This window comes from Dendronephthya gigantea, unplaced genomic scaffold, assembly GCF_004324835.1.
Source record: "Dendronephthya gigantea isolate DGI-Jeju-01 unplaced genomic scaffold, DenGig_1.0 000129F, whole genome shotgun sequence".
In the NCBI taxonomy this organism is placed as follows: domain Eukaryota; kingdom Metazoa; phylum Cnidaria; class Anthozoa; order Malacalcyonacea; family Nephtheidae; genus Dendronephthya; species Dendronephthya gigantea.
The window spans coordinates 624,502-650,116 of record NW_021163139.1 but is presented as its reverse complement, the minus strand read 5'-3'; the positions used below and the strand labels follow the sequence as shown (position 1 = coordinate 650,116).

The 25,615-nt window shown below is 37.1% G+C and overlaps 4 protein-coding genes across 4 annotated transcripts; 2 read left to right on the top strand and 2 right to left on the bottom strand.

Annotated features, from left to right (window-relative positions):
* The first annotated feature begins 69 nt into the window (after window positions 1-69).
* On the top strand, window positions 70-5,932 carry LOC114536011. The gene is made up of 15 exons (XM_028557353.1): window positions 70-138; window positions 219-317; window positions 417-492; window positions 1,085-1,189; window positions 1,486-1,590; window positions 1,698-2,287; window positions 2,422-2,612; window positions 3,095-3,287; window positions 3,454-3,610; window positions 3,798-3,998; window positions 4,461-4,674; window positions 4,834-4,903; window positions 5,237-5,377; window positions 5,635-5,754; window positions 5,837-5,932. Exons 1-15 carry the CDS (start codon window positions 70-72, stop codon window positions 5,930-5,932), a joined length of 2,427 nt encoding a protein of 808 aa, XP_028413154.1.
* Window positions 5,933-11,189: 5,257 nt separating this feature from the next.
* Window positions 11,190-15,389, bottom strand: LOC114536009. The gene is made up of 8 exons (XM_028557352.1): window positions 14,973-15,389; window positions 13,926-14,114; window positions 13,437-13,581; window positions 12,951-13,058; window positions 12,816-12,850; window positions 12,157-12,649; window positions 11,594-11,735; window positions 11,190-11,469 (listed from the first exon to the last, which is right to left on the bottom strand). The coding sequence occupies exons 1-8, from the start codon at window positions 15,288-15,290 to the stop codon at window positions 11,190-11,192; spliced, it is 1,710 nt and encodes a 569-aa protein (XP_028413153.1). The 5' UTR covers window positions 15,291-15,389.
* Window positions 15,390-15,627: 238 nt separating this feature from the next.
* LOC114535994 (G patch domain and ankyrin repeat-containing protein 1-like) lies at window positions 15,628-16,987 on the top strand. The gene is given in 3 exon segments (XM_028557337.1): window positions 15,628-16,522; window positions 16,657-16,818; window positions 16,821-16,987. Coding segments are annotated over 3 exon segments (1,074 nt in total). The 5' UTR covers window positions 15,628-15,714; the 3' UTR covers window positions 16,925-16,987.
* Window positions 16,988-17,105: 118 nt separating this feature from the next.
* Window positions 17,106-17,702, bottom strand: LOC114536008 (decapping and exoribonuclease protein-like). The gene has a single exon (XM_028557351.1). It carries the CDS (start codon window positions 17,700-17,702, stop codon window positions 17,106-17,108), a length of 597 nt encoding a protein of 198 aa, XP_028413152.1.
* Between the last annotated feature and the right edge of the window lie 7,913 nt (window positions 17,703-25,615).

The following is a 25,615-nucleotide window of genomic DNA, read 5'->3' as shown; positions in this document are numbered from 1 at the left end:
ACTAACCACAAAAATAACCACGGCGTGCGTAAACGCAAACAACAAGGCCAGTGGGCTCAGAAAGTGATTATGGCTGACAATATGGAGGAGCCTGATATCAGTGATATGCAAATGAACAACGAAATGGACGTAAATGAAGTATGCAAATTTTATTGTATAAAGCAATTTATATGTAAATTCTTGAGGTATAGGAACGTGTGTATTTCATTATTTAATAGGTGCCATTAAGAAGACGATACAAAGAGAAATCGAAGGCTAAGGATCCAAGATATAGACGAAGGTTTGACCTTCGTAACGCAAAAAGCCTCCAGACAAAGGTAGGGGATTATTCATTTTATTGTGAAAAATAATAGAGCCGTCAATTCAGTATTACAGTTGTATGTTGTTCATGATTACTAGCATTTATTACATTTAAGATTCAAGATTGGTATGAATTGACCAAGTGTCCAACAGTGGCATTAACATGGTTAAATGGGGAGATATATTATTCAGGTAAAGTATATTTTGTTTTATACTAGAATATAAAATTATATTCTAGCACTGTCATTGTATTAACAATTATCAAGAGACTCGTGAATGTAGGCAATATATATATATATAGCCAGCACAACTAGTTTAAAGCTATAGCAGCTAATTTTAAAGTGACCATGTAAAGTCAGAGTTGAGTTTTTTAAAAAATAGACCAATTCCTGCTCCTCTATCTGGTAAATTTGTGATTATTAATATAATATAATTGAATAACTAATATTGATTATATGTAGTATAGTTTTATTAACACATTTGGATTAAGCCCTGATGCACCCTACTTTGAATTTTACTTTTTTTAATCCCAGATCCTTTTATTCATCATAGGGAGGGGGAATGTAACCACAAGGTGCTACATAGTCTCATGTTGTACTCCTTCTGGCTAGATAGTATATATAGTACTATAGTCACAGAATGTAAACATGTTTATGTATATGTTACATAGCTGCTTCTCTGCACCTTTAATGTTAGCATGAACGGTTGTCAAAACTGTCACCTGCTCCAACTGCATGTCAGCTGGTTTTTATAATATTAGTGTATATGTTTCACTTATTTTTAGGGCCTCGTGAGTTAAGGGAATTTGCTGAAAACCCTGCTGTGAAACAGGCATTTGTTGCAGCCATATTTGCTTCCCACTCAGTTGGACCAAACAGTTCTTCAACAGGTATGTACTGTCCACCAAGCTGCTCATATGCCACAATAAATGATCAATGAAATGATTTATTGCACTGTAAGTTAATGAACATTGCTATTCTGTGCAAATTAATGACCTTCAATAGGCAATGAAGTATTAGGTGCACTCTTTTACCTATAATCGTAACATTTTAAATTGGTCTAAATTAGTGTAATAAATAAATAAGCCTAAATATTTATAATTTGACATTTGGACCCCAGTTATGTTACATGTGACTGTCAATTTTGTTATTGGTATTATTATAAATAGTATCTATTTTACAATAGAAAATTATGAACATATGAATGTGAAAGTCAAGATACCAAAAGACTGGAAACAATTGAATGCTCATGGAAAAAGAAAGCTAGTAATTTCCCTAGTTACCAATAATGGTAATGGTGATCATCTTTAAGTGTAATACCAGAATGATACATACAATAATAAATGCATGAATTAATCATTATCAACAAACAGTTATTCTAGTTTTAAAATTATTAAGGAACCAAACAACCACATTGGGGCGATGAGGATCACAAACCAGAATGGTGGCCATCAAGTTTATTGTTTCGTGATCCAAGCAATGGCAGAAACAGGCCTACCGTGGATATGTTGGAGAGGATCATTGCTGCACATATTGGCAAGCACAATGCATTTGTTGATGATGATAGTGATGATGGTGATGACAATGATGGTGATGATGTTGATGGGTATAATTTAGGTGGTGATGTAAATATAGATGGTGGTGAAGATCTGAGTGATGATGCTAGAGATTTGGGTAGAGATGATGCAAACTGGGGACATGGTGGTGAAAATGAAGATGGTGATGATGATGGTGTAAATATGGATAGGAATGGTAAAAATTTAGCAGGTGATGCTAGAAATTTGGGTAGGGATGAGAGTGATGATGCTGGTAATAAGGTTGGTGATGAACAGGATTTGAGTCATGATGAAGAGGGTAGTTCTGATGCGGAAATTGTTGCTATTGTCCCACAACCTGTTTCCCATAATTCCACTCGGCTACGAAAAAGCCAGGACTACAGACAAAGTATGAGTGATCATGGTGCAGAAAGAGCATTTGCTGCATTAGTTGTAAGAACTGCATTCGATTGAAAATACAGACAATATTTTAAGCAATGGATGACATATAGTACCTTGATTTAAGTACTGCATTTTCTAATTAGGCCTTGAGATATCGTGAGCCTTTTTAAATTTCTTTTATCAAGGAAAATTTGTCACCAAACTCGGCGAACTTGGAGAGAGTAATGCATTTCATTGGAGATGTGTGTGCAGATCAGGACTGGGCGTTACTCAAGAACCTTAGCGAGACAATGGAGGAACTGGTTCAATTTTCTCCGCTACGTACAAAGTCGAAGCCATCTGTTTGTCATGTGACTATTCCAGATATTGAGATCAGGTACGTGAATTTGTTTTACTTATATTCAGTTATGCTGTGCTGTTCTATTTGGGGCCTTTTGATGTTGCGTTGCGTTGTGTTATTGCATGTTTTGTGGGGTTTTATACAGGTAGAGTCTCTAAAAATTGAAAAAAAGAATTTTTTCACGGCAGCAAAAGAGTGTCGTCGTGAATAGCAGATATGGCAAAACATTCCATTTTTAGTTTTAGGCATTAAATGTCTTTAAAAGCAGTTTCAAAGTCAAGAGATAGTGCGTTACTTATGTGTTGTGAGTTAAACTATATATATACGTGAGCAGAAAATATTTCTTCACCAAAATCTTATTTACGTCTGCAAAAAGGTTCCGTCGAAAAAGTGCTGTTGTGATACCATTTTCGCTATTCATGTCGGAATTGCTGCTGTTGAATAAATTTTAAAATCTGCATCTTACTTGTTTTGTTGCATTTTGTTCTGTAAAATTGTTGAAATCTGTTTCCAAACAGTGTTAGATGCCAAGTTCCGGATGATATGCTCCGCTCAGGTTGGGAACCATTAGGGGTTTGTGGAGATGGGAATTGTCTGTTTCGGTCAGTGTCAGTATCTATAAGTGATAACCAGTCTGAGTCTCTACATCAATGGTTAAAACTCTGGTGTATCGTCCATGGCTGTGTAAATGAGCACTTTTACATCAAGCAGGTACAGTGTAACTGTGGTTTAACTGGTTTTGGCAGCTGTATACCAACCATTTTGAAACATTAACAGAGTGAAAAGCTTGCTTTCATTTATGAATATGGTATACAGTATTATTAAAAAATGAAATATTGTATCAATTTGATCATTTTTACTCAATTTTATACCTCAGTTTCTTGCCGATGCAGATCGCGTTGATGGCTTTCTGTCATTAATAACAGATGATGATGTATATGGCGGTTTGAAAGATAACATGACTATGAATGATAGAGTTAGTTATGTTTATATGCGTGAGATAATGAAAACCTCTGTGGATGGTCGTTACTCTGGTAAGTTGCAGTAGTAAGGTTTTTAATATGCAACCGAGTTTGTTTAACGTGGAACACATACTAACTTGTACCACATTGTATCATTTCCTGGGAAAATTTAAAAACAAATTTCCGACTGGCTCAGCGGAGGCAATTATGTTGAAAGCGTTCAGATAATATGGTGTTATGGTTTTTATTATAATAATAGGATATCTCCAAATTGTGCTTTTGGCTGGCTTACTTAAAACCACCATTTGCCAGCATTGCTCTGCGCCAGGATATGAACTCTATAACACAGAGATATGTCCTCCAAATGGGTCGACCGAATCAATTCATCTGCTCTGGTGCCAGCTATCTGGTGGAACGATTAATCACATTGTTCCGATGTTGAGATGTGAAACTGACGAACGTAAGAAATTTATATAATTAATGTTGTTTATATGCTGTAAGCTAAAATTGTTCCATTTCAGTTGTGTTGTTATCATCTATCAGACTACGTTCACACGGGACCGGAAGAATTCATGACCGTGCTCGAATTCGTCCGGTTTCATCGTGTGAACACGTAGAACCGGTTAAATTTTCATCCTTTTTCACCGTGTGAACACCTGAACTGGACGAATTCGAGCACGGTCTCGAATTCATCCGGTCCCGTATGAAGGTAGCCTCAGCGTATCACTGCAATTGGGATTCTTAAAACATTTATCAACACTTTAATTGAGGTATAATTGTGACTGTTAGTGCCCCTTTAGTCATTTTGATAGCCAAGCTTCTGTATAGTTTTTATATACTTCCAAAATGGTTATATAATAGACTTTGCTTTCAATGGAACTTTAACGTGTCTTACCCACAATTATATTTCATTATTTTGCAGATATAAATACCTTTTCCGAGAATTTTAAAACAGCTTGTGCAGCGACAATGAAATGCCAATTCGCACATAACCTAGACAGTGCTGCTGACGAGAGATGGATTTTGTGTGAACAGTGCTTGTTCTGGTATCATGAAAGCTGTGTATACCATATTACAAAGAGGAGTTTGCCAGCACATTGGTTCTGCGGTTGTATGAAACAACCAGAATGTATTTGGTACTACATATGTTTATGTCGCCATCTTTTTCGCCCTTTTGTGCCTGTACCTTTTTTTAGACTGTCATTGGTCGGAATGAAGTATGAGCAACCGCAAAAAATTGCTCTTGACAAGATGTACAAAATATAATACATACTGTAATTTTTTTAATTTTATAGGGCTAACGATTTTGATGAACCAACGAAGCTTCGACGATTCTTTGTTCGTTCCTCTAATTCCGAATTGAAGGTAATTTTTTTATTTCATTAAAATACTTGTGAAAGTTCTAACTTTCTAACATTTGACAGTGATAATTGGTAGAAACTAAAATGACTGAAACAAAAATGGTAAAATAGATTAGTTTAAAAAGAAGTTTTAAAAATACAAATGTTAGGAGACTATACTGTATCTTCCTTCATCAGTTTTATCAAATTGTTCGAAATCTTGTATTCTTATTTGAATCAACCGTATTTGTTAACTTTTCTTGTCACGGTTTCTCTGTGGCTATATAAGTCAAATGATTCTGACACAGAAGTCATAAAAACTCAACAAAAATTACCACTTTTAAAAAATTTCCTTCAGTTGTTCTTGCGTAGTCTGGCGAAAAAAGAGGTGAAGAGTAGGAGAGTGACATTATTTATTCAAAGTTTGGCTGGTAATACGAATGCTGATAATCTTTTGAAACAAAATACTGGTTTGGGAATATTTAGAGATGTAAATACCGTAAGTATAAATGTTTCTTTGATTTTAAATTATAAGTTAGTATTTCGTTTACAGTAACCTAATATTTGAATATAGCACTACGCAGTTTCAAATATAGAACTGAAACTACTATAATAATTCAGTGTGTAGAAACTAGTATGTTTTATATATGCTCTCGCCTCTTATATTGCACAGTATACCTCAGTGTCTAGTCAGTATACCATATTGTTTGAACAGATATTACTGAATATACTTTTTTTTAAATTTTAAAACTTTAGAAAGATTATGTAAAGAGATTTGTTAAAACAAGTATCGAAAATGATGACAATATGCTTCTGGAGGAAATTATTCTCCTGGAACAGCGCGAGCAGTATATTTTTGAAGTGTGTGTACCAGAGGTATAAGCAACAGATTGTGATTGTGCGTTTTTGCAATTCCAATGGCACGCTTTTGCTAACGGTGTACATTTTGTCTATCCAGGTTGTTATTTGGATCATGGCTAAAGCCGGAAATATAAGCAGAGCATTGGCGGAAAGGTTTTTTTTTGAATACTTCTCACACAATAAAATTGATTGAGTTGGAATTCTTAGAATTCGCTCATTGTTTATGTATAGTATGCGACTGGGTACTAACGCCATCGTCAATAAACACGAATATGGTTATAAATTTGAATAAGGTTAATTAAATTTGCGTTTTATGGAATGAACTAACGCTATTAATTATGACCGTTCCAAAATGTTCACATGTATGAAATATGCTTTGTAAATAAAACGATTATATAGTAGGACTTTACGGGTTTTTTATAAATCATCATAAGTGCATGCGATAATCTTTATATCATTCATTCTAACGTTGGCGAAAATCTCCTATGATGAAATTAAACACTGAGGAGGCAAGTACTAAATTACAATGGTTCCTGGTAGGTTACATGTAATAACATGTAAAACAGGTTCAATTCCTGTCAGCCATGAAAATACGTTGCACGATATATATTAGGAAGGTTCACGCGATAAAAATGGCAAAAAGCAATTTATTGAGTTAAACTATCATGTCAAAATTTTGTCAACATAACAACGTTTCTTTCTTTTACAAAAGTTTAAGTCAGAATATCATACACCTGCAAAGGCTGAGATGGTTGATGTCTATAATCTTATATAACCATGCCTTGGTTATCATGTCAAAAATTTTGTCAACATAACCACGTTTCTTCTTTTTACAAAAGTTTAAGTCAGAAATATCATACACCTGCAAAGGCTGCGATGGTTGATGTCTATAATCTTATATAACCATGCCGTGGTTATCATGTCAAAAATTTTGTCAACATAACCACGTTTCTTCTTTTTACAAAAGTTTAAGTCAGAAATATCATACACCTGCAAAGGCTGCGATGGTTGATGTCTATAATCTTATATAACCATGCCGTGGTTATCATGTCAAAAATTTTGTCAACATAACCACGTTTCTTCTTTTTACAAAAGTTTAAGTCAGAAATATCATACACCTGCAAAGGCTGCGATGGTTGATGTCTATAATCTTATATAACCATGCCTTGGTTATCATGTCAAAAATTTTGTCAACATAACCACGTTTCTTCTTTTTACAAAAGTTTAAGTCAGAAATATCATACACCTGCAAAGGATGCGATGGTTGATGTCTATAATCTTATATAACCATGCCTTGGTTATCATGTCAAAAATTTTGTCAACATAACCACGTTTCTTCTTTTTACAAAAGTTTAAGTCAGAAATATCATACACCTGCAAAGGCTGCGATGGTTGATGTCTAATCTTATATAACCATGCCGTGGTTATCATGTCAAAAATTTTGTCAACATAACCACGTTTCTTCTTTTTACAAAAGTTTAAGTCAGAAATATCATACACCTGCAAAGGCTGCGATGGTTGATGTCTATAATCTTATATAACCATGCCGTGGTTATCATGTCAAAAATTTTGTCAACATAACCACGTTTCTTCTTTTTACAAAAGTTTAAGTCAGAAATATCATACACCTGCAAAGGCTGCGATGGTTGATGTCTATAATCTTATATAACCATGCCGTGGTTATCATGTCAAAAATTTTGTCAACATAACCACGTTTCTTCTTTTTACAAAAGTTTAAGTCAGAATATCATACACCTGCAAAGGCTGCGATGGTTGATGTCTATAATCTTATATAACCATGCCGTGGTTATCATGTCAAAATTTTGTCAACATAACCACGTTTCTTCTTTTTACAAAAGTTTAAGTCAGAAATATCATACACCTGCAAAGGCTGCGATGGTTGATGTCTATAATCTTATATAACCATGCCTTGGTTATCATGTCAAAATTTTGTCAACATAACCACGTTTCTTCTTTTTACAAAAGTTTAAGTCAGAAATATCATACACCTGCAAAGGATGCGATGGTTGATGTCTATAATCTTATATAACCATGCCTTGGTTATCATGTCAAAAATTTTGTCAACATAACCACGTTTCTTCTTTTTACAAAAGTTTAAGTCAGAAATATCATACACCTGCAAAGGCTGCGATGGTTGATGTCTATAATCTTATATAACCATGCCGTGGTTATCATGTCAAAAATTTTGTCAACATAACCACGTTTCTTCTTTTTACAAAAGTTTAAGTCAGAAATATCATACACCTGCAAAGGCTGCGATGGTTGATGTCTATAATCTTATATGACCATGCCGTGGTTATCATGTCAAAAATTTTGTCAACATAACCACGTTTCTTTCTTTTACAAAAGTTTAAGTCAGAAATATCATACACCTGCAAAGGCTGCGATGGTTGATGTCTATAATCTTATATAACCATGCCGTGGTTATCATGTCAAAAATTTTGTCAACATAACCACGTTATACATAGACATCAACCATCGCAGCCTTTGCAGGTGTATGATATTTCTGACTTAAACTTTTGTAAAAAGAAGAAACGTGGTTATGTTGACAAAATTTTTGACATGATAACCACGGCATGGTTATATAAGATTATAGACATCAACCATCGCAGCCTTTGCAGGTGTATGATATTTCTGACTTAAACTTTTGTAAAAAGAAGAAACGTGGTTATGTTGACAAAATTTTTGACATGATAACCACGGCATGGTCATATAAGATTAGACATCAACCATCGCAGCCTTTGCAGGTGTATGATATTTCTGACTTAAACTTTTGTAAAAAGAAGAAACGTGGTTATGTTGACAAAATTTTTGACATGATAACCAAGGCATGGTTATATAAGATTATAGACATCAACCATCGCAGCCTTTGCAGGTGTATGATATTTCTGACTTAAACTTTTGTAAAAGAAGAAACGTGGTTATGTGTACAAAATTTTTGACATGATAACCAAGGCATGGTTATATAGATTATAGACATCAACCATCGCAGCCTTTGCAGGTGTATGATATTTCTGACTTAAACTTTTGTAAAAAGAAGAAACGTGGTTATGTTGACAAAATTTTTGACATGATAACCACGGCATGGTTATATAAGATTATAGACATCAACCATCGCAGCCTTTGCAGGTGTATGATATTTCTGACTTAAACTTTTGTAAAAAGAAGAAACGTGGTTATGTTGACAAAATTTTTGACATGATAACCACGGCATGGTTATATAAGATTATAGACATCAACCATCGCAGCCTTTGCAGGTGTATGATATTTCTGACTTAAACTTTTGTAAAAAGAAGAAACGTGGTTATGTTGACAAAATTTTTGACATGATAACCAAGGCATGGAATTATAAGGTTATAGACATCAATAATTGGGACCTTTCGTTAAGCTTAATATTGAGAAAATTTTTACATGATTTGTCATAACCTGCTTAGTGATAACCTATGCATGGTGGAATGTACTGTATGCTTACTTTAGGTTAATGGCATACAGGAATTGAACCTGTACACGGCAACCATGCTACCATTTCTTAACCATTTAAAACCTCAGACAAATGAAAGTTATCAGAGAAAAACTTTCAATATATCATCATTGATAGTGTTGATGTTTCAATGACACGTAATATACGTACTACGTGGTTGACATTAGGCGTTGGATAGCTTTGTTGTTTCTAAACCAGAAATGAAATTTGCAATGACTGACAAAGTTATCCTGCGTCATGTAAGACAGCTGATTTCGAAGACGCTTTAAGGTTGCGTTCGCCTGTTCATTCACTTCACTGTTCAGCATTGCATACTGAGGGTAAGAACCAATATTGTATCCTTCAGAGCAACCTGCGACGTAATAAATATTTAAAATTATACTTGTGTTCAGTAATGCCTACCCATGTGAAAACACCGTATAAATTGAAAATATTTTACCGCGATGATTCTTCCAGTGAAAACGATCGACCAAAAACTTTGTTTTTTTGAAGTAATCTGGGTCCCTGTTGAGGCAATAGCTGTGTAGATTGCAGGCGTTGTCGTACACAATAACTTTGGGTGCTAAAAATTAAAGACCTATTTGTCAGGGTGTTTGTCGTGATTGCTTCCTCATATTACTTTCTGTTATAACCCGGATTTTTGGATCACTAATTTGGATAAGACTAACCATTCTGGAAACGAGTACGAAATATCGTGAAAGGAACATTTGGAGATTCTCGGGTTTGCATGACTTCAAATCCATAGTTTATTCCTGAAATAATAAAAAAAGAGGATAAATTGTACGTAAATGTATCTACACAACTATATACACACTTACTACAGTAGTAAGTTGTTTTAATGTTAAAATACGCAATACAAAATTATATGATTTACCATGTGGACAGAAAATGGTGAAAAGTCCAGGTAAAAAAAGAATGTGATGGATGATTCTTGGTGCAGATATCCTCTCTTCCTCCTGTATTTATCTGCTGCATACACTCCTCTGGATCGAATAATTGGAAGATTAGGGAAGAATGCGATTTCTTGTGGATGCCCTGATGGTTGTTCCGAAGAAACAGGTGGTGGTGATGATGAAGACGCAGTGGAAAATGGCTCCGAGGATTTCTTAATCAGATCCGTTAAAATAGGGTACCAACTTCTAGGGAAGGTTGATTCCTCAATATCTGAAAAGGCATTGAACAGCAACGGGCACTCTTCTTGCAGTAATTCTAATTTGCTTGGATGCTGCGAGATAATGAGTCCTCCAACGATCTCGTTCAACAATGTGTGAAGTGTCTCAGATGGATGAACAAAACCACATACAGATGAACTCGCGGCAAATGCCTTAACAAGAATCTTAACTGAACGTGGAGATTCACTGACATCGTCATAAGCACGTGTCAACCAATCCAAAAACGGAATAATAGACGGACAGGCGGTAAGTAACATTTCACGAAGGCTCTCCATTTCAGTCGTCGATAATTGGCCTCTAGAAATAAACTGATGAAGAAGCATTCGGCACGCTTTGGTCGGTATCATTACACGGCTTCTGTAACTAGTATAGAAGGTAAAAAAAATTGTATGAATAAATATAAAATTTTTATGCTACTTCATACAGTATTGTTCTATTTTCTACACAGAAATAAAGGATGACCGTATGAAATAGGAATCACGATATAACAAAACTGCGCGTAAACGTTTTAAGACATACACGCAAGAGTAGCTCGTCGAGGTATTAAAATGTGCAAATATAAATCGTAGATGTCAGTTTCGGTAAATTATTTAAAGCACGAGCACTGTAGACAATTCTACCACATTAAATTATAAAAAAGAACTTAAACGTTTCGTCCCACGTTTTATCGTAGATTTTAAAGTTATTTCCTACAGTGAACTGTATTTTTTGAAACCATTCTCATTTTTTCTTTTTAAAATTTACCTTTATCTACGTGTAAGTGAAAGATAAAATACTTATCTTCCTTCGTGTATGTTTTCGGCAGTTGGGTTGACAATGTTCTCTTGTAGTACCATCTTACGTCGAAACGAAACTGTGGTGGCATCACACACAACTGTTTCAGGCGTAGGACCACACACTGGGCAACAACTCCCATCGGAGTAATCAATGTCCAACAACTTCAGATATGAATACCAAGCATAACGTAGTTGGTTATATGATGGGTATTCACAAAGAGATGGATCAGCATCCTGCATCCGAGAGGTCCACACTTCAAAATAGGCGTACAAACTACAACTAAAGCAGTAGCAAAAAAATGAAACACAACGGATTTATTTGATCACGTTAACAAAATGCAGTCATTTCATTTAGATAAGAGGAACATTGAACAGCATCGTTACTGTATAGTATGTCGGCAAACCTTGCATACAAGAAGTGATACATATAGTCTCTAAGAACTTCGTGGGCAATCAAATAATTTTTCATGTTGATGACTCCAATTTCTTCACCACCAACCATCAATTTGTTCTCACAATCATCATTTGAACATCTTGAATAAAATACTGAAACAAAGAGAAACGCCGGTATGGCAAATACATTGAAAACCCATGCATAGTATAGCTTTTCAAACACCAGCGGCGAACACAAGGGAAAGCAGGAGAATTGGGGCAAATGCCCCCCCCCCCCAACGTCTCAAAGCCTTTGAATAATAGCTGATTAATTGTGTAGCATACAGTAACTGTATCAATAATTTATCAACCCTGAAAGCCTTGATAAGTAGATTTGCATGAAATTTAAGCCAAAGATTTTAAAAAATAAAATTTACACCAACAAAAGAGCCGTTGCATGTTGGCTACTTAAGTTTGCGTAAAACACTCTCTTCGGAAATGATTTGAATACAATAAACATACAAACATACAAACATACAAACATACATGTACAGTGTATGCAAACAAAAGTGAAGTAGGGTGGGAGCATACATACTGGTGCACGGATAAACTTTATTCATTGTATAAAGGAGAAGAAGTTTCTCTATCCAATTTTCTTCGACAGGGTTTTGCAAACTCCAGTAGGAACCGCAACTTTCACATACTCCGCTACTACGTGGGACAACATGCAATGTTCCATTTTCCTGTGGTAGGGATTGGTAAAACGAACTACCAAATATCTGTTGAAGGTGTACTGGTGGCTGGAACTGTATGGATTTATCGGATAGGCAATAAGGTTTCCAATTAACTTTCCGCTGCTTTTTTGCTTGGTGATACATTTCATACACAATGTCAGGCAAATCAACATCATCCTGACTGAGTTTTTCTTCCAGAAATTTGATGTGACTACAAGCATGTGTATCATAATTGCATGTGGAGCACTTGAAACCCTTATGATCTATGCCAACAAACCCGTAATCACGCTCAGCATATACGCAAACTACTTCAACTGACGGCAAATGGAAAACGTTGTAAGACTGGTAATGTTCCTGACGAACGAAATAAAAAGCATTTATAGACAAAGGACACCTAGCAAAACAGCAAAATTATGTGACCAGTTAAGGCCAATTTAAAATGCTAGCAAAGCTGTATCAATAATTCTCAACAATGAAAGCCTTAATAAGTAAATTTGCATGAAATTTAAGCCATACTCACAAGATAGTCATGGTCCATTGATGAAGGGTCACTTTCTAAACAGAGTTAATGTTAAAAAATAGATATGCTAGAATTAGCTTTAACAATGCCACATTTAAACATAATTTTATATATATATTTATATATATACTGTACCTTCTGGATCAATAGGAAATGGAAGACTGCCATTAAAACATTCAAGGCTGTCTAAAATACGCTCAGTCACCAAGCAATGTACACATGCTGGATTGTCAGCCAATAGTTCTATCATTTAGTAAATTAAGAAAAAAATGGTTAATAGTTCCTAAAGTATATGCTAATAATTAATGTTTTAATGAGAGTATATTTGAATAGGATAAAAGTTAAGAGTTTATAATGGTTTGTCATAATTTTATTCCCTGGATCTGAACTATTTGCTCATATTCGTTCAACAAGTGAGCTCTTCAAAAAGTAAATTATATTTCACTAATCCATGCCAATGAAACATTTAATAGATGTGTTTGAAGTTCAAACCTGAGATCAAACTTTCACTTCACCCAAACAACTTCATAACTACATACTAATAAGTGGCACTAAGTTGTAAGGGTATTTAGAGTCAATTTCAGGTCACTTTCAATCACGTCAGACCAAATAAGCACTTACGTTGATTGTAATGTTCTTTAATACTGATGTGAAGTGAGTTTATTATTTTACTCCTGGCAGGATTACATGAACATTGATACACCCAATTCACAGTTCCATTGATGAAATGGTGCAAACTTCTCCGAATTAAAAGAAAATCTTTACTCTAGAAATAGAGAAATATAATTAACGTCACAATCATGCTATAGAAGATTTGCCCATTTTACCCCATTTTTTCCAGAAAGAGCACACAGGCTAAAAAAAATGCATGCAAACATCTTTTGTCTGGCACCTCTTTTCACGATATTACTGTAAGGAAATCAACTTAATCATACATCAAGTTTATGTTATAGATTGATGACAGCTTTTCCACACTAGTTCCTACACGAAGGCCCTTAGGTCAAAATGTTGAGATGTTTTCTTATCTGTTTTAGGCATTTAACTAAAGAACCAATTGTACAACAATTGCTTATATATTATATATATTATTATTATAATATAATACAGTACCTTTAACTGTCTTAATAACTCATCATAGTCTTGAAGTACAAAAGCAGTTAGCATTGTATTGACAGGTAGTAAAGCATTTGATCTACATACTTCAACAACATAAGTATCCTGGTGACTTATTTGACAAACAACTGCTTGTGAAGTATCCATGGGTTGAGAGTAGTGTAATAAATCACTTGAAGTGATATCCTATAAAAATATTTAATAAATATCCTTATGAAAGAATAAAGAACCACATGCATTAAAAAAATTTTCAATAACATGGTAAATATACTGTATTTCCCCAACATTGGGTACCAATATGTAATAATTTTTCATTTATTCAGTACGTTCTCCTATAATTTCTGCGTAGTTGCAAAACATAACCCTAAAATTTCCTGCAAGAAAATAAAACTTGCAGTCTGGTAAAGTGAGGGGGAACATGTTACGAAGTGTCTATATGACCGGCAGCTGGACAATGTTTTGAAGAAACTAAGTGACCGGCAGTCTATAATATTGAACTTTTTTGTATAAAACAAGCCCCAAACCAATCCCAAATTTTAACCCTAACCATAAATCTAACCCTAAAGCTAACCTAAGTTTAGAATGAGAAATTCACTCAGAAAAAATAGTTTGAAAATTTTCTTAATAAAAATATCTGAACAGGGTTCAAACCCAGACCATACGCATGCGAAGCAAGCACAATGACCACTACGCCACGAGAACCAACCGTCGCTAAAAGCATTCGTAAAAATGAATCAAATAGTGAAAAAATTTTGAAGCACAAAACTACTGACCGACTGGCAGTAATATAGACACTTTGAAAATGTTAAATGCAATGGAAATAAGAGTTTTTTAGGCTGATTAAAGTATCAAAATTGCTATCAAGCACACCCTAAGTGCACTAAAATTTTCCTCATCAAAAATCTCGGGTGCGGCGTTGGCCAACTCTGCAATGTGGGATTGATTATTTGATTTGTGATCGATAATATAGCCTGCCCTGGAGTTTGCTGAACATTTGTACATGTAAATACTACGTGTTTGTGAAGTACTCGTTGTAATTAATACCTCAAGCGTGTCGGTAACATCAGCATAGGTATTTTGGTGGTCACGGACGATTTTGTCAATATTTTGATCACAACCTGCTACAATAGCTTCCTTTTCAGTAGTCTCAACATCTAAATCGCTGGGTTCGTTTACTTCACTCAGTTCACTGTATAAATTTAAAACGACTTTTGCTTTCGTTCTTCTCTTATACTTGGGTTTATCTCTTTTTTTGTATTTTAGCCTTGGCAAACTATCCAAATCGTATCTCCCTTTCTTTTCTCCCAAAACCTTTACTTTAATGTTGTCAATATTCACCCTTGAACTGGCATTGTCCGCCATATTGCTTTAGACAGACGGCGCGTAACTAAGAAGGGCTCTGGGTATGAGAATGAGTCGTGGTTATTTCTGTGGTTATGAACACAAATTGTGACGCCTCAATAACTGCCACGTTCGACCTCTTTTCAAAGAATTGATTTTTAGCACCATCACAGGAAGCACCATTACGAACGTGAACGACCTGTCTACGAAGCAACAGGAAATCTTATCATTTTCCTTAAAAAAGAGAATATCGCAAAACAATCTCCAATATTCTAACTTTTTTGATGAAGAAAATCAAGGAAATCTCAATCTTCGGTCAAAAGGAATTCACAACTTCTCTCCTCCGATAACAAAATGGCCTTTTCTTCAGGAGTGGAATTTTTGTAAACATATCGAAAAGTTTGATTTTGAAGGGTTTCTCGGCTACCAAACACGACTTATCGTAATGAAACGCAAAAAGGGAGGATTGATGTATCCTTCGGTAAAATTTCAGCGGGCTTCGTCGAATTTGGAGACCTTTAGTGCGGTGAAGAAGAGCGATACCTCATTGAATGATAACGGAGGTTTATCTGGGGTTGAAGCCAAGGAATTTTACGAAAGTTTGCTTATGGAAAAAAACGAAACTTGTGTGAGAAATGCTAAGAGAGTAAATAAGGCAGATATTGAAGTGGAAAAACGTTTTAAAAGGAAAACAACGGATGTAAATACGCCTTCTGAAAACAATAAAACAAAATGGAATTTGACTGATAGATGTACCATTAGACAAGTGAATTCATTTCTTAGAATGGCACAAGAGGGAGACCTTAGTGGATTACAAGAAATCATTCGGGACAAAAAAGTTGATATAAATGCCAAGGATCAATTTGGTTGGACGGCTTTGATGTGTTCGGCAAGAAGCGGTCATAGAACTTGCATCAAGCTACTCCTTAAAGAAGGTGCTGATGTCAAATTGCAAAACAGCAAGGGTGAAACTGCTCGGGACATTGCAAAGCATTCTGGTGTTCGTAGGTTGTTTGACCGCCTTAGAAAATCCAGACGAAAACAAAAGTCAGATAATGCTGAACTCACAACTTCCACTGAACATACCTGTGACATTTGTGCAACCACTTTCTTTGGCTCGAAGAATGAGCACAATACATCAACAGCTCATTTGTTTAACTGCCAATACAAGTCAGAACGAACACTCTATCACATTCCTGAAACTAACATTGGATTCAAATTGATGAAACAGAAGGGATGGGATAAAGAACAAGGTTGAAAATATTAGTCTTAATACTTTAATCAGTCCACTAGCTGTGCGTAAGAGGACATTTTCCCCCTTTTTCATCTTAAATTTAGCAGAAATTAACACTTACTGTTTTGTTGTTGTTTCCAACATTCATTTAAGGTCTTGGCCCGGAAGGAGCTGGCCGTAAGTTTCCTGTGAAAACAATTTTGAAGCAAGATCGCCAGGGCTTAGGCAGCAAAAACAAAGAAAAAGCAAAGATCACTCATTTCTCAGCAAGAGATACGAGCGCTGTGAAAGGGAAAAAGGATGCGGGGGAAGCACAGGGTTGAGAGCCCCCCGAAGAACCTGGAAGAGAAATCTTATTCAAAAACAAGAGAAAGACAAACGATGGGAACAAAATTTAAGAGTGTACATGAATACAGAATGATTAAATATGTTTACATTTTGAATGACAAATATTTACAGGTGTAATCTAATTTCCCAATTATATTAAGAATAATTTATTGACACAAAACACTGTCACTATCATTATATTCATTATAAATATCTTAAAATTCGTAACCTTAAAAAATTCTGGTCTCAAATATATATACATGAGGGTAGATTCTTCATGAGAGATACCAGTCCCGTAGAAAGATGTCATCTTGTTTCTTTGACAACTCCAGTTCTATGTGCGTGAATGGTTCTCTCCAATGTAACATGTACACAACATTCTCATCTTTTACGGCACCTTTCACCCATTCCAACATCCGATTACAAAAATTCAAACACACGCTACCTGCCCACATGTTCTGACTTTCCGCAACCGATCCTGGAATGTCTAGCGTATTGAATGTCTTGAGCTGCTTAACAAAGCCATCGTCATCACGAAATCCGCAAACGATTTTAGGAATGCCGGCTAAAAAAGACTGTGCCCACCATTTCAAAAGCTTGTATCGTTCAAATGACCACTGCATCCGGTCGTTCTCAACAATCCTGCTTGTTTTCAATTCAATATAATTAGATGGTGGCATCCCACCTTTAGAATTAGTTTTGACACAACAGTCAACCTCGGCTCCAAAGACCAAAGAGTGTTTATCCAACCGTGATCTCACAACCGAACAGAATGCTTCAATGTTGTTTATGGGCGAGCTAAATTCCTTCGGTTTTGATGGCTCCCTGGAACAAGTGACGTAATCCTCAAACTTGTAACCCCAGTAACACATTTTGTCCTGACGTTCCGATTGGTCCAGCCTACGATGGCGTGCTTCGTTCGTTTCAACTTCGCTCATATAAATTGTGCCTTTGTGCAAGGCCAGAGCCATTTGCCATGGTTCCTTTCTCTCATAAGGGGTACACAGGAGCTTGGTCATGTGTCCTCTCCATGTGATAAAATCTGTATGCAGACTAATTGAGAAGTGAGAGTATACTAACTTATGGGTTACGTAACATGGTATTAACAGAATAGATCTTTTTCATAATGACCTCAAACGCTGAAACTCTGTGATGTTACACAAAGTTTGATTGGCCCGATAGTTTTGAGGAGCCAGTCAAATTTCGTGTAACATCAGACTTTCCGCGTTTGACGTCATTATAAGAAAGGTCTATACCCCCAGTCTAAAGACTAAAGTTGACGAAAACTGATACAATTATACGAGACTGCCTTTACAATTTTCATCAACTTTTGTCACTTTAATAATTTTAATATAGCAAGTCTTTTACCTGCCGTCGTTTTTCGAGGTATTTCCACTCAATGCAAACTTCTCAGGGTGCTTTTTAACCCACGTTAACATGTCATCCAGTCTATCTTTCTTATCTTCGTCTCTGCGTATAAAATCCTCATATCCCACTCCTAGATCAAAGTTCACAAATTCTGGTGGGTTGTAATACCTTAGCCGACTGTCGTTGTCCAGAAATCTTCGTTGCTCGTCTAAAGAGAAGCAACCCACTTGCTTCGGTTGTCGGAAATAAGGACATTCTCCCTCGAATTTGTCCACAGGAAGAACACTAAACTTTGACAAAAGCCTGTTTTCGGCAGACATTTTGTTTCGTTTAGACTTTAGAGTTCTCACTCCCCCCTGCCAAAAAGACTTGTCGTGTTCGGACCGTTGAACTCAAAACAGCTGGAACGCTATCTACCATCAAAATACCCAAAATTGTCGGAGCAAAATTTTAACCCAAAAACAAGCGCGTTTTATATCGACCATGGTCGAGTCGGTCGGAAAACGGCTTATTCGACCGCGGTCGAGTCCGCCGGAAAGCGGCGTTCGGCCATGGTTCAATGTGCCGAAAAATGGCTTACTCGATCATAGTCGAGTGCGCCGGAAAACAGCTTATTCGACCATGGTCGAGTCCGCAGGAAAACGGCGTATACTAAAACAAAATAAACAAAACATTTTAATAAAAAATGTTTTCAAAACATTTTCAAAAACACTAAATACGACCATGGTGTCACGATTACAGAGAACTTTGTGTAAGCTATAATATGCTGCCGACCAGTTGTGGAGGATCTAATGCCGAGCACTCAAATTATTCATCCTGTAGTACACAATACAGCTCTTATAATGCCAGAAAACGATATTCTTCGTTGTGGAGATACGACGGTCGTCATCGGCATCGCAAACAAGGCAGGATTTAAAGATGCGATATCAAGAAACACCTTTGTTTTCCAGAACTGTCATCAGTGTACAAAGGATCTAACCAGCGAATGCAATGGTGCTTTGAACTGCCTGACCAAAATAGCTTGGCGACGACAAGTATACACAGTGTGTGTTAAACCAACGACGGCGTTCAACGTCCGCAGTACAAAAGTTACTGTTCTTAACTCCACTAACTATTTAATCATCGAAGCCAAACTGCCTAAAGACGGCCGCGCAAAGTCGGTTTCCTGGTGTCAAGAGTATAAAGACTTATGTAAAAGCTACAATAAAAGACCTTTAGCCTGTCAAAACAACTATCAAGAATGCACCAGAAAATATGCTGCTGAAGACTTCAAGTTTTCGTGTGATACAAAAACCATCTCAAATATCGCCTTACAGGCTGGATACTCTAAGGCAGACCAAAGCAACACGTTCATCTTAAACAATTGTGAGAGTTGTTCAAAAGAGCTGGCATCATCTGGGTGTGATGCATCATTATCCTGTGTTAATTCAAACCCTACTGATTATGTCTACGCAATTTGCACAGACGAAACGTTAAATTTCAAAATAATGGATTCACAGAAAATCTCCATCTCTGGCGATGTCTACACAGTCGTATCAGCGTTACAACCCGAGCGTAGATCGTCGACGTGGTGTCGGGATTATACGGAGCTCTGTCATGCTATTGGGCAAAGTCCTGTTGCTCTTCACTCTGGTGTGGTAACCGAATCTCTTCTTCAATGTCGTGATGAGCACGATGCTGTTATACAGAAATCTGAATTTGATGTGATACATCACATTGCTCAGCAGACAGGCTACAACGAGGCTGCATATGGAAACACATTTGCATTCAAAGATTGCTCGCAGGAAAGCTGTCAAAGTAGCCCGTTTTCATACAACTGCAGTGATTCATTGCTTTGCCTCAACAGCGAATCTCAGAAGATTCACGGACTGTGTGTTGAGAACACTCCCACTTCAAACTTCTATGTCCTTGAAAACAAGACAGTGATTTCAAATGACACGATGTATGCAGTCGTGAAAGTCCGCATTCCAGAGCACCGTTTATCGAGATTTGAAAGCTGGTGTCGTGACTACGAACGGTTATGCCATGCGCATAACCTGAGGCCTTTAACTGACCAATCACATCGTGAATGCAGTATAGAGTACTCCAGTATTTATGATCTAGAGAGATCCAGCACTCTCTCCTTGCTAAATGTTGTCCATCTTGCTGGTTTTCAGAACGCGACTAAAAATGATATTTATTCTCTACGAGCATGCAGCTCTCAGAATTGTAGCAGAGTTTTCAAGACGCCACATTGTGAATCGTGTTTAGCCAATCAGCGCAGAGTATTCTACGCAATATGTGCTTCATTGGATGAAGAAGTGAAGACGAATTTTGAAACCCAACAGGTACGGAATGTCTGGCTTGAGGCGTCATTTTTGGTCGCTCAAGTCAAAATCCCTTTACACAAACAATCAAAAACTGAAAATTGGTGTCAAGAATACAAAATGTTCTGCAAAAGTTATTCACGCCAACCTTACGCGTCAAGACAAATTTCTACGAAATTGGATGCGTGTTCTTGGAAATATAACGCAACAACTTATGACAGGGTTATTTTGCCTGGATCGATCGTGGAACGAGCTGGATTTAACGTTTCTTCCTCTGGATGTGTGTCGGGGCTACATGATTGTGCATATTGCGGAACACAGCTAGATCGTGTGAAATGTCCGTTTGAAAATTGCCAGGCTGCTCTGGATATGCGTCAAGACTTTTATATCATCTGCACTTGAGTTACGAGAAACTATGTTTATATATTAGCAAAGTGTTTTAAATAGTTTGCACACAGTGTATCCCTCATATATATCATATTTAGATATCATTATATGCATGCATGTATTTAATATATTAGATTAAAACATATGTTCACTCTTAGAGTTGTTTTGACTGCAATGAACTATGATAGTCTTTCTTCATCATTTGAACATGCATGACTATTCAATATATATCTATTATATTTTAATCATGCACTCACTACCCAATATACTTTAAACTTTTAGAAACTTATCAATACGATAGAATGTAGTCAGGCTGTACACATTCTGAATTAATCTTGTTCAAAGCACGTGCACTTACAACTACGGTAGAATATATATCTTATTAATTAATAAAAATCTAATTCTCACTTGTGTTACTCAACTTATTGTAATGCAACGGCTCAGAGAAAAGTGGTGCAGGCAAAAAGAATATCAATGCGAAACACTCTCCAGTTCTAGTGAAGAAGTGAACGGCAGAAAAGCGGCATTTTGGTCCCCGAACGAGAATTTTGCCCCAGGTCCTCAAAATTCTCTGGGCGACCCTGAGAAAACGCTTTGATGCATGCTTTACGCAATTGAGGAGCCCTGCGCTAAAGAAATGCCACGGGCCCCGCAAAAGGTTAATCCGGCCCTGTTGTGAATGTATGTTAGGCACATGTAGGCGTTAATTAATATCTGCGCATGTTCGAAGCAAACTATGGGGGGCGGGGGAGTTTATTGTATTTCTTTTTGAAAAGACATCGTTTGCGGCTGGACGCGACAACTTCTTCTGTAGATTTAATATAGCTACCAAATGCTATACCTAAATTCCGACCAGGAAACTAATTTTGAATCCGCTCTGTTTAAAGAAATGTGTAAGTATTGGAGATCGTAAAAACTAGGACAACTCCATTACACCCTGAATCAGATAGAATGGTGGAAAAGTACAATCGTACAGTGAAATATCAACTATCATTGTTCGTAAAAGAACATCGACGAGACTAGGACGAACATATTCCTCTACTGTTAATGAAATATCGAACTGCTGTTCATTCATGGATAAAATTCACCCCGGCTAAAAGTATTTGGGACATGCATGAGACAAGAATCCCCGCTTTCATAAATATCTGATTACCTGTTAGTAAAGCAATTATATAACTCACTTTTACCATCAGTTGATTTGGATTTCCACGCCAAGTTGCGATAACACACGTTCATTCATTAAGCCTGATTCTCATATTGAATCTTTGTTATTTTGTATGCTGAATCTTCTTCGTTAAAGACCACAAACAATACATCGCCGACCGTCGGTGACATATGAGAATCAGGCTTTAATGATGCTTCATCGCCGATGACAAGGTTAGGCCAGAAGTGAGCATCTCCTTGCACAACTGAGCCATGTGCAAAATGCTACACGTCGTGCTGGATCACGTGGGACTTTGACATTTTTGTTGGATTACGCCAAAGCACTGACTCTTGGATTTTGTTGAAAGGATTGTCGTACTTTGGTGATGTTTTTTTACGATGCTTGCTCTCATACAGAAAGTCCAGCATTCCGATTTAAGCTAGTAGCTTGTGTCAAGTATAGCAACTGTTTTGACAACGTTAGACAAGCCACAGTGGACTTAATTCTTATCTTCTAGGACTCCAGCACCACGAGGCTAGGTTGTTCAGCTGCGAACTGCCCAGCAACCATGATAAAGCATAAATTCAAATCCACATTTCAGTAATAGCGAATAAATGTTTGCCACGGAGAACTGACTTTACAGTCATTTCGTTTTAATACACTTGAGATTTGATCGTTTCCAATTGTTAAAAGTTTATTACACCGTCATTCATATAAGTGGATAGCAGCTAAATTGGAACGAAATGCTATAGCCAGCATTGTTAACTTTTTATTTCATCTGTAATATCCGCTGTATTTCCATAAAAAGTTGTTTAATTCTCACTTTCCTCACGCGGTGACATTATTTGGGACGCTCTGTATATACGTCCAATGCTGCACGATATTAATTATGTACCAGATGAAATATCAGCATTTTATGAAGATGCTCCTCCCTTATCTCACGTGGCCTTTCAGCAATCTTGATTTAGAGCGAATGTTAGTGCAGTCTTCTGGTCAAATGCACTTCCTGTTCAATGCTTCTTTCGACTTCTCTCGACGATTTGCCAATCTCTACAGCTCTTCTTTGTGATGCCCTGATCCACGATCGCTCATCATAAGATTTCTTACTGTTTTCGTTATAATCTGTTAAAACACAACAGTAACTAGTGAAAACGTACAACGGCACTTAAACAAGAAATTATTGGTCTAATTGAAAAATGGACGCTGCCAAAAAAATGAACACTACCGAAAAAAGAACGCTACCGAAAAAACGAACGCTACCGAAAAAATGGACGCCGTCGCAATTTAGCGAAACGAAAAGCCATATCAACAAACAAGAAAGTACTAGTGGCATATTTCAGCATACCTTCCGCCGTTAACAGGGGACCTTAAGTTTAGAGAAATGAACGCTACCGCAATTTAGCGAAACGAAAAGCCATATCAACAAACAGGAAAGTACTAGTGGCATATTTCAGCATACCTTCCGCCGTTAACAGGGGACTGATACGTTTGGAGAAATGAACGCTGCCGCAATTTAGCGAAACGAAAAGCCATATTAACAAACAAGAAAGTACTAGTGGCATATTTCAGCATACCTTCCGCCGTTAACAGGGGACCTTAAGTTTAGAGAAATGAACGCTGCCGAAAAAATGGACGCTACCGAAAAAACGAACGCTACCGAAAAATTGACGCTGCCGAAAAAATGAACGCTACCGAAAAAATTAACGCTACCGAAAAAATGAACGCTACCGAAAAAATGAACGCTACCGAAAAAATGAACGCTACTGAAAAAATGGACGCTAACGAAAAAATGGACGCTACCAAAAAAATGAACGCTGCCGAAAAAATGGACGCTACCGAAAAAATGGACGCTACCGAAAAAATGAACGCTACCGAAAAAATGGACGCTGCCGAAAAAATGGACGCTGTCGCAATTTAGCGAAACGAAAAGCCATATCAACAAACAGGAAAGTACTAGTAGCATATTTCAGCATACCTTCCGCCGTTAACAGGGGACTGATACGTTTGGAGAAATGAACGTTGCCGCAATTTAGCGAAACGAAAAGCCATATCAACAAACAGGAAAGTACTAGTAGCATATTTCAGCATACCTTCCGCCGTTAACAGGGGACTGATACGTTTGGAGAAATGAACGTTGCCGCAATTTAGCGAAACGAAAAGCCATATCAACAAACAGGAAAGTACTAGTAGCATATTTCAGCATACCTTCCGCCGTTAACAGGGGACTGATACGTTTGGAGAAATGAACGTTGCCGCAATTTAGCGAAACGAAAAGCCATATCAACAAACAGGAAAGTACTAGTAGCATATTTCAGCATACCTTCCGCCGTTAACAGGGGACTGATACGTTTGGAGAAATGAACGTTGCCGCAATTTAGCGAAACGAAAAGCCATATCAACAAACAGGAAAGTACTAGTAGCATATTTCAGCATACCTTCCGCCGTTAACAGGGGACTGATACGTTTGGAGAAATGAACGTTGCCGCAATTTAGCGAAACGAAAAGCCATATCAACAAACAGGAAAGTACTAGTAGCTTTCAGCATACCTTCCGCCGTTAACAGGGGACTGATACGTTTGGAGAAATGAACGTTGCCGCAATTTAGCGAAACGAAAAGCCATATCAACAAACAGGAAAGTACTAGTAGCATATTTCAGCATACCTTCCGCCGTTAACAGGGGACTGATACGTTTGGAGAAATGAACGTTGCCGCAATTTAGCGAAACGAAAAGCCATATCAACAAACAGGAAAGTACTAGTAGCATATTTCAGCATACCTTCCGCCGTTAACAGGGGACTTATACGTTTGGAGAAATGAACGCTGCCGAAAAAATGGACGCTACCGAAAAAACGAACGCTACCGAAAAAATGAACGCTACCGAAAAAATTAACGCTACCGAAAAAATGGACGCTACCGAAAAAATGAACGCTGCCGAAAAAATGGACGCTACCGAAAAAATGGACGCTACCGAAAAAATGAACGCTACCGAAAAAATGGACGCTGCCGAAAAAATGGACGCTGTCGCAATTTAGCGAAACGAAAAGCCATATCAACAAACAGGAAAGTACTAGTAGCATATTTCAGCATACCTTCCGCCGTTAACAGGGGACTGATACGTTTGGAGAAATGAACGTTGCCGCAATTTAGCGAAACGAAAAGCCATATCAACAAACAGGAAAGTACTAGTAGCATATTTCAGCATACCTTCCGCCGTTAACAGGGGACTGATACGTTTGGAGAAATGAACGTTGCCGCAATTTAGCGAAACGAAAAGCCATATCAACAAACAGGAAAGTACTAGTAGCATATTTCAGCATACCTTCCGCCGTTAACAGGGGACTGATACGTTTGGAGAAATGAACGTTGCCGCAATTTAGCGAAACGAAAAGCCATATCAACAAACAGGAAAGTACTAGTAGCATATTTCAGCATACCTTCCGCCGTTAACAGGGGACTGATACGTTTGGAGAAATGAACGTTGCCGCAATTTAGCGAAACGAAAAGCCATATCAACAAACAGGAAAGTACTAGTAGCATATTTCAGCATACCTTCCGCCGTTAACAGGGGACTGATACGTT

What these genes read in the sequence shown, in the direction of transcription:
- LOC114536011 (XM_028557353.1), top strand. Translation starts at nt 70, where the DNA reads ATGGCTGACAATATGGAGGAGCCTGATATCAGTGATATGCAAATGAAC. An exon ending in ACGAAATGGACGTAAATGAA is followed by an intron (nt 139 to 218) that starts GTATGCAAATTT and finishes ATTATTTAATAG; the next exon opens with GTGCCATTAAGAAGACGATA. An exon ending in GAGATGTGAAACTGACGAAC is followed by an intron (nt 3,999 to 4,460) that starts GTAAGAAATTTA and finishes ATTATTTTGCAG; the next exon opens with ATATAAATACCTTTTCCGAG.
- LOC114536009 (XM_028557352.1), bottom strand. Translation starts at nt 15,290, where the DNA reads ATGGCGGACAATGCCAGTTCAAGGGTGAATATTGACAACATTAAAGTA. An exon ending in TAAAGAACATTACAATCAAC is followed by an intron (nt 13,059 to 13,436) that starts GTAAGTGCTTAT and finishes ACTAAATGATAG; the next exon opens with AACTATTGGCTGACAATCCA. An exon ending in TAAAGTTTATCCGTGCACCA is followed by an intron (nt 11,736 to 12,156) that starts GTATGTATGCTC and finishes TCTTTGTTTCAG; the next exon opens with TATTTTATTCAAGATGTTCA.
- LOC114536008 (XM_028557351.1), bottom strand. Translation starts at nt 17,702, where the DNA reads ATGTGTTACTGGGGTTACAAGTTTGAGGATTACGTCACTTGTTCCAGG.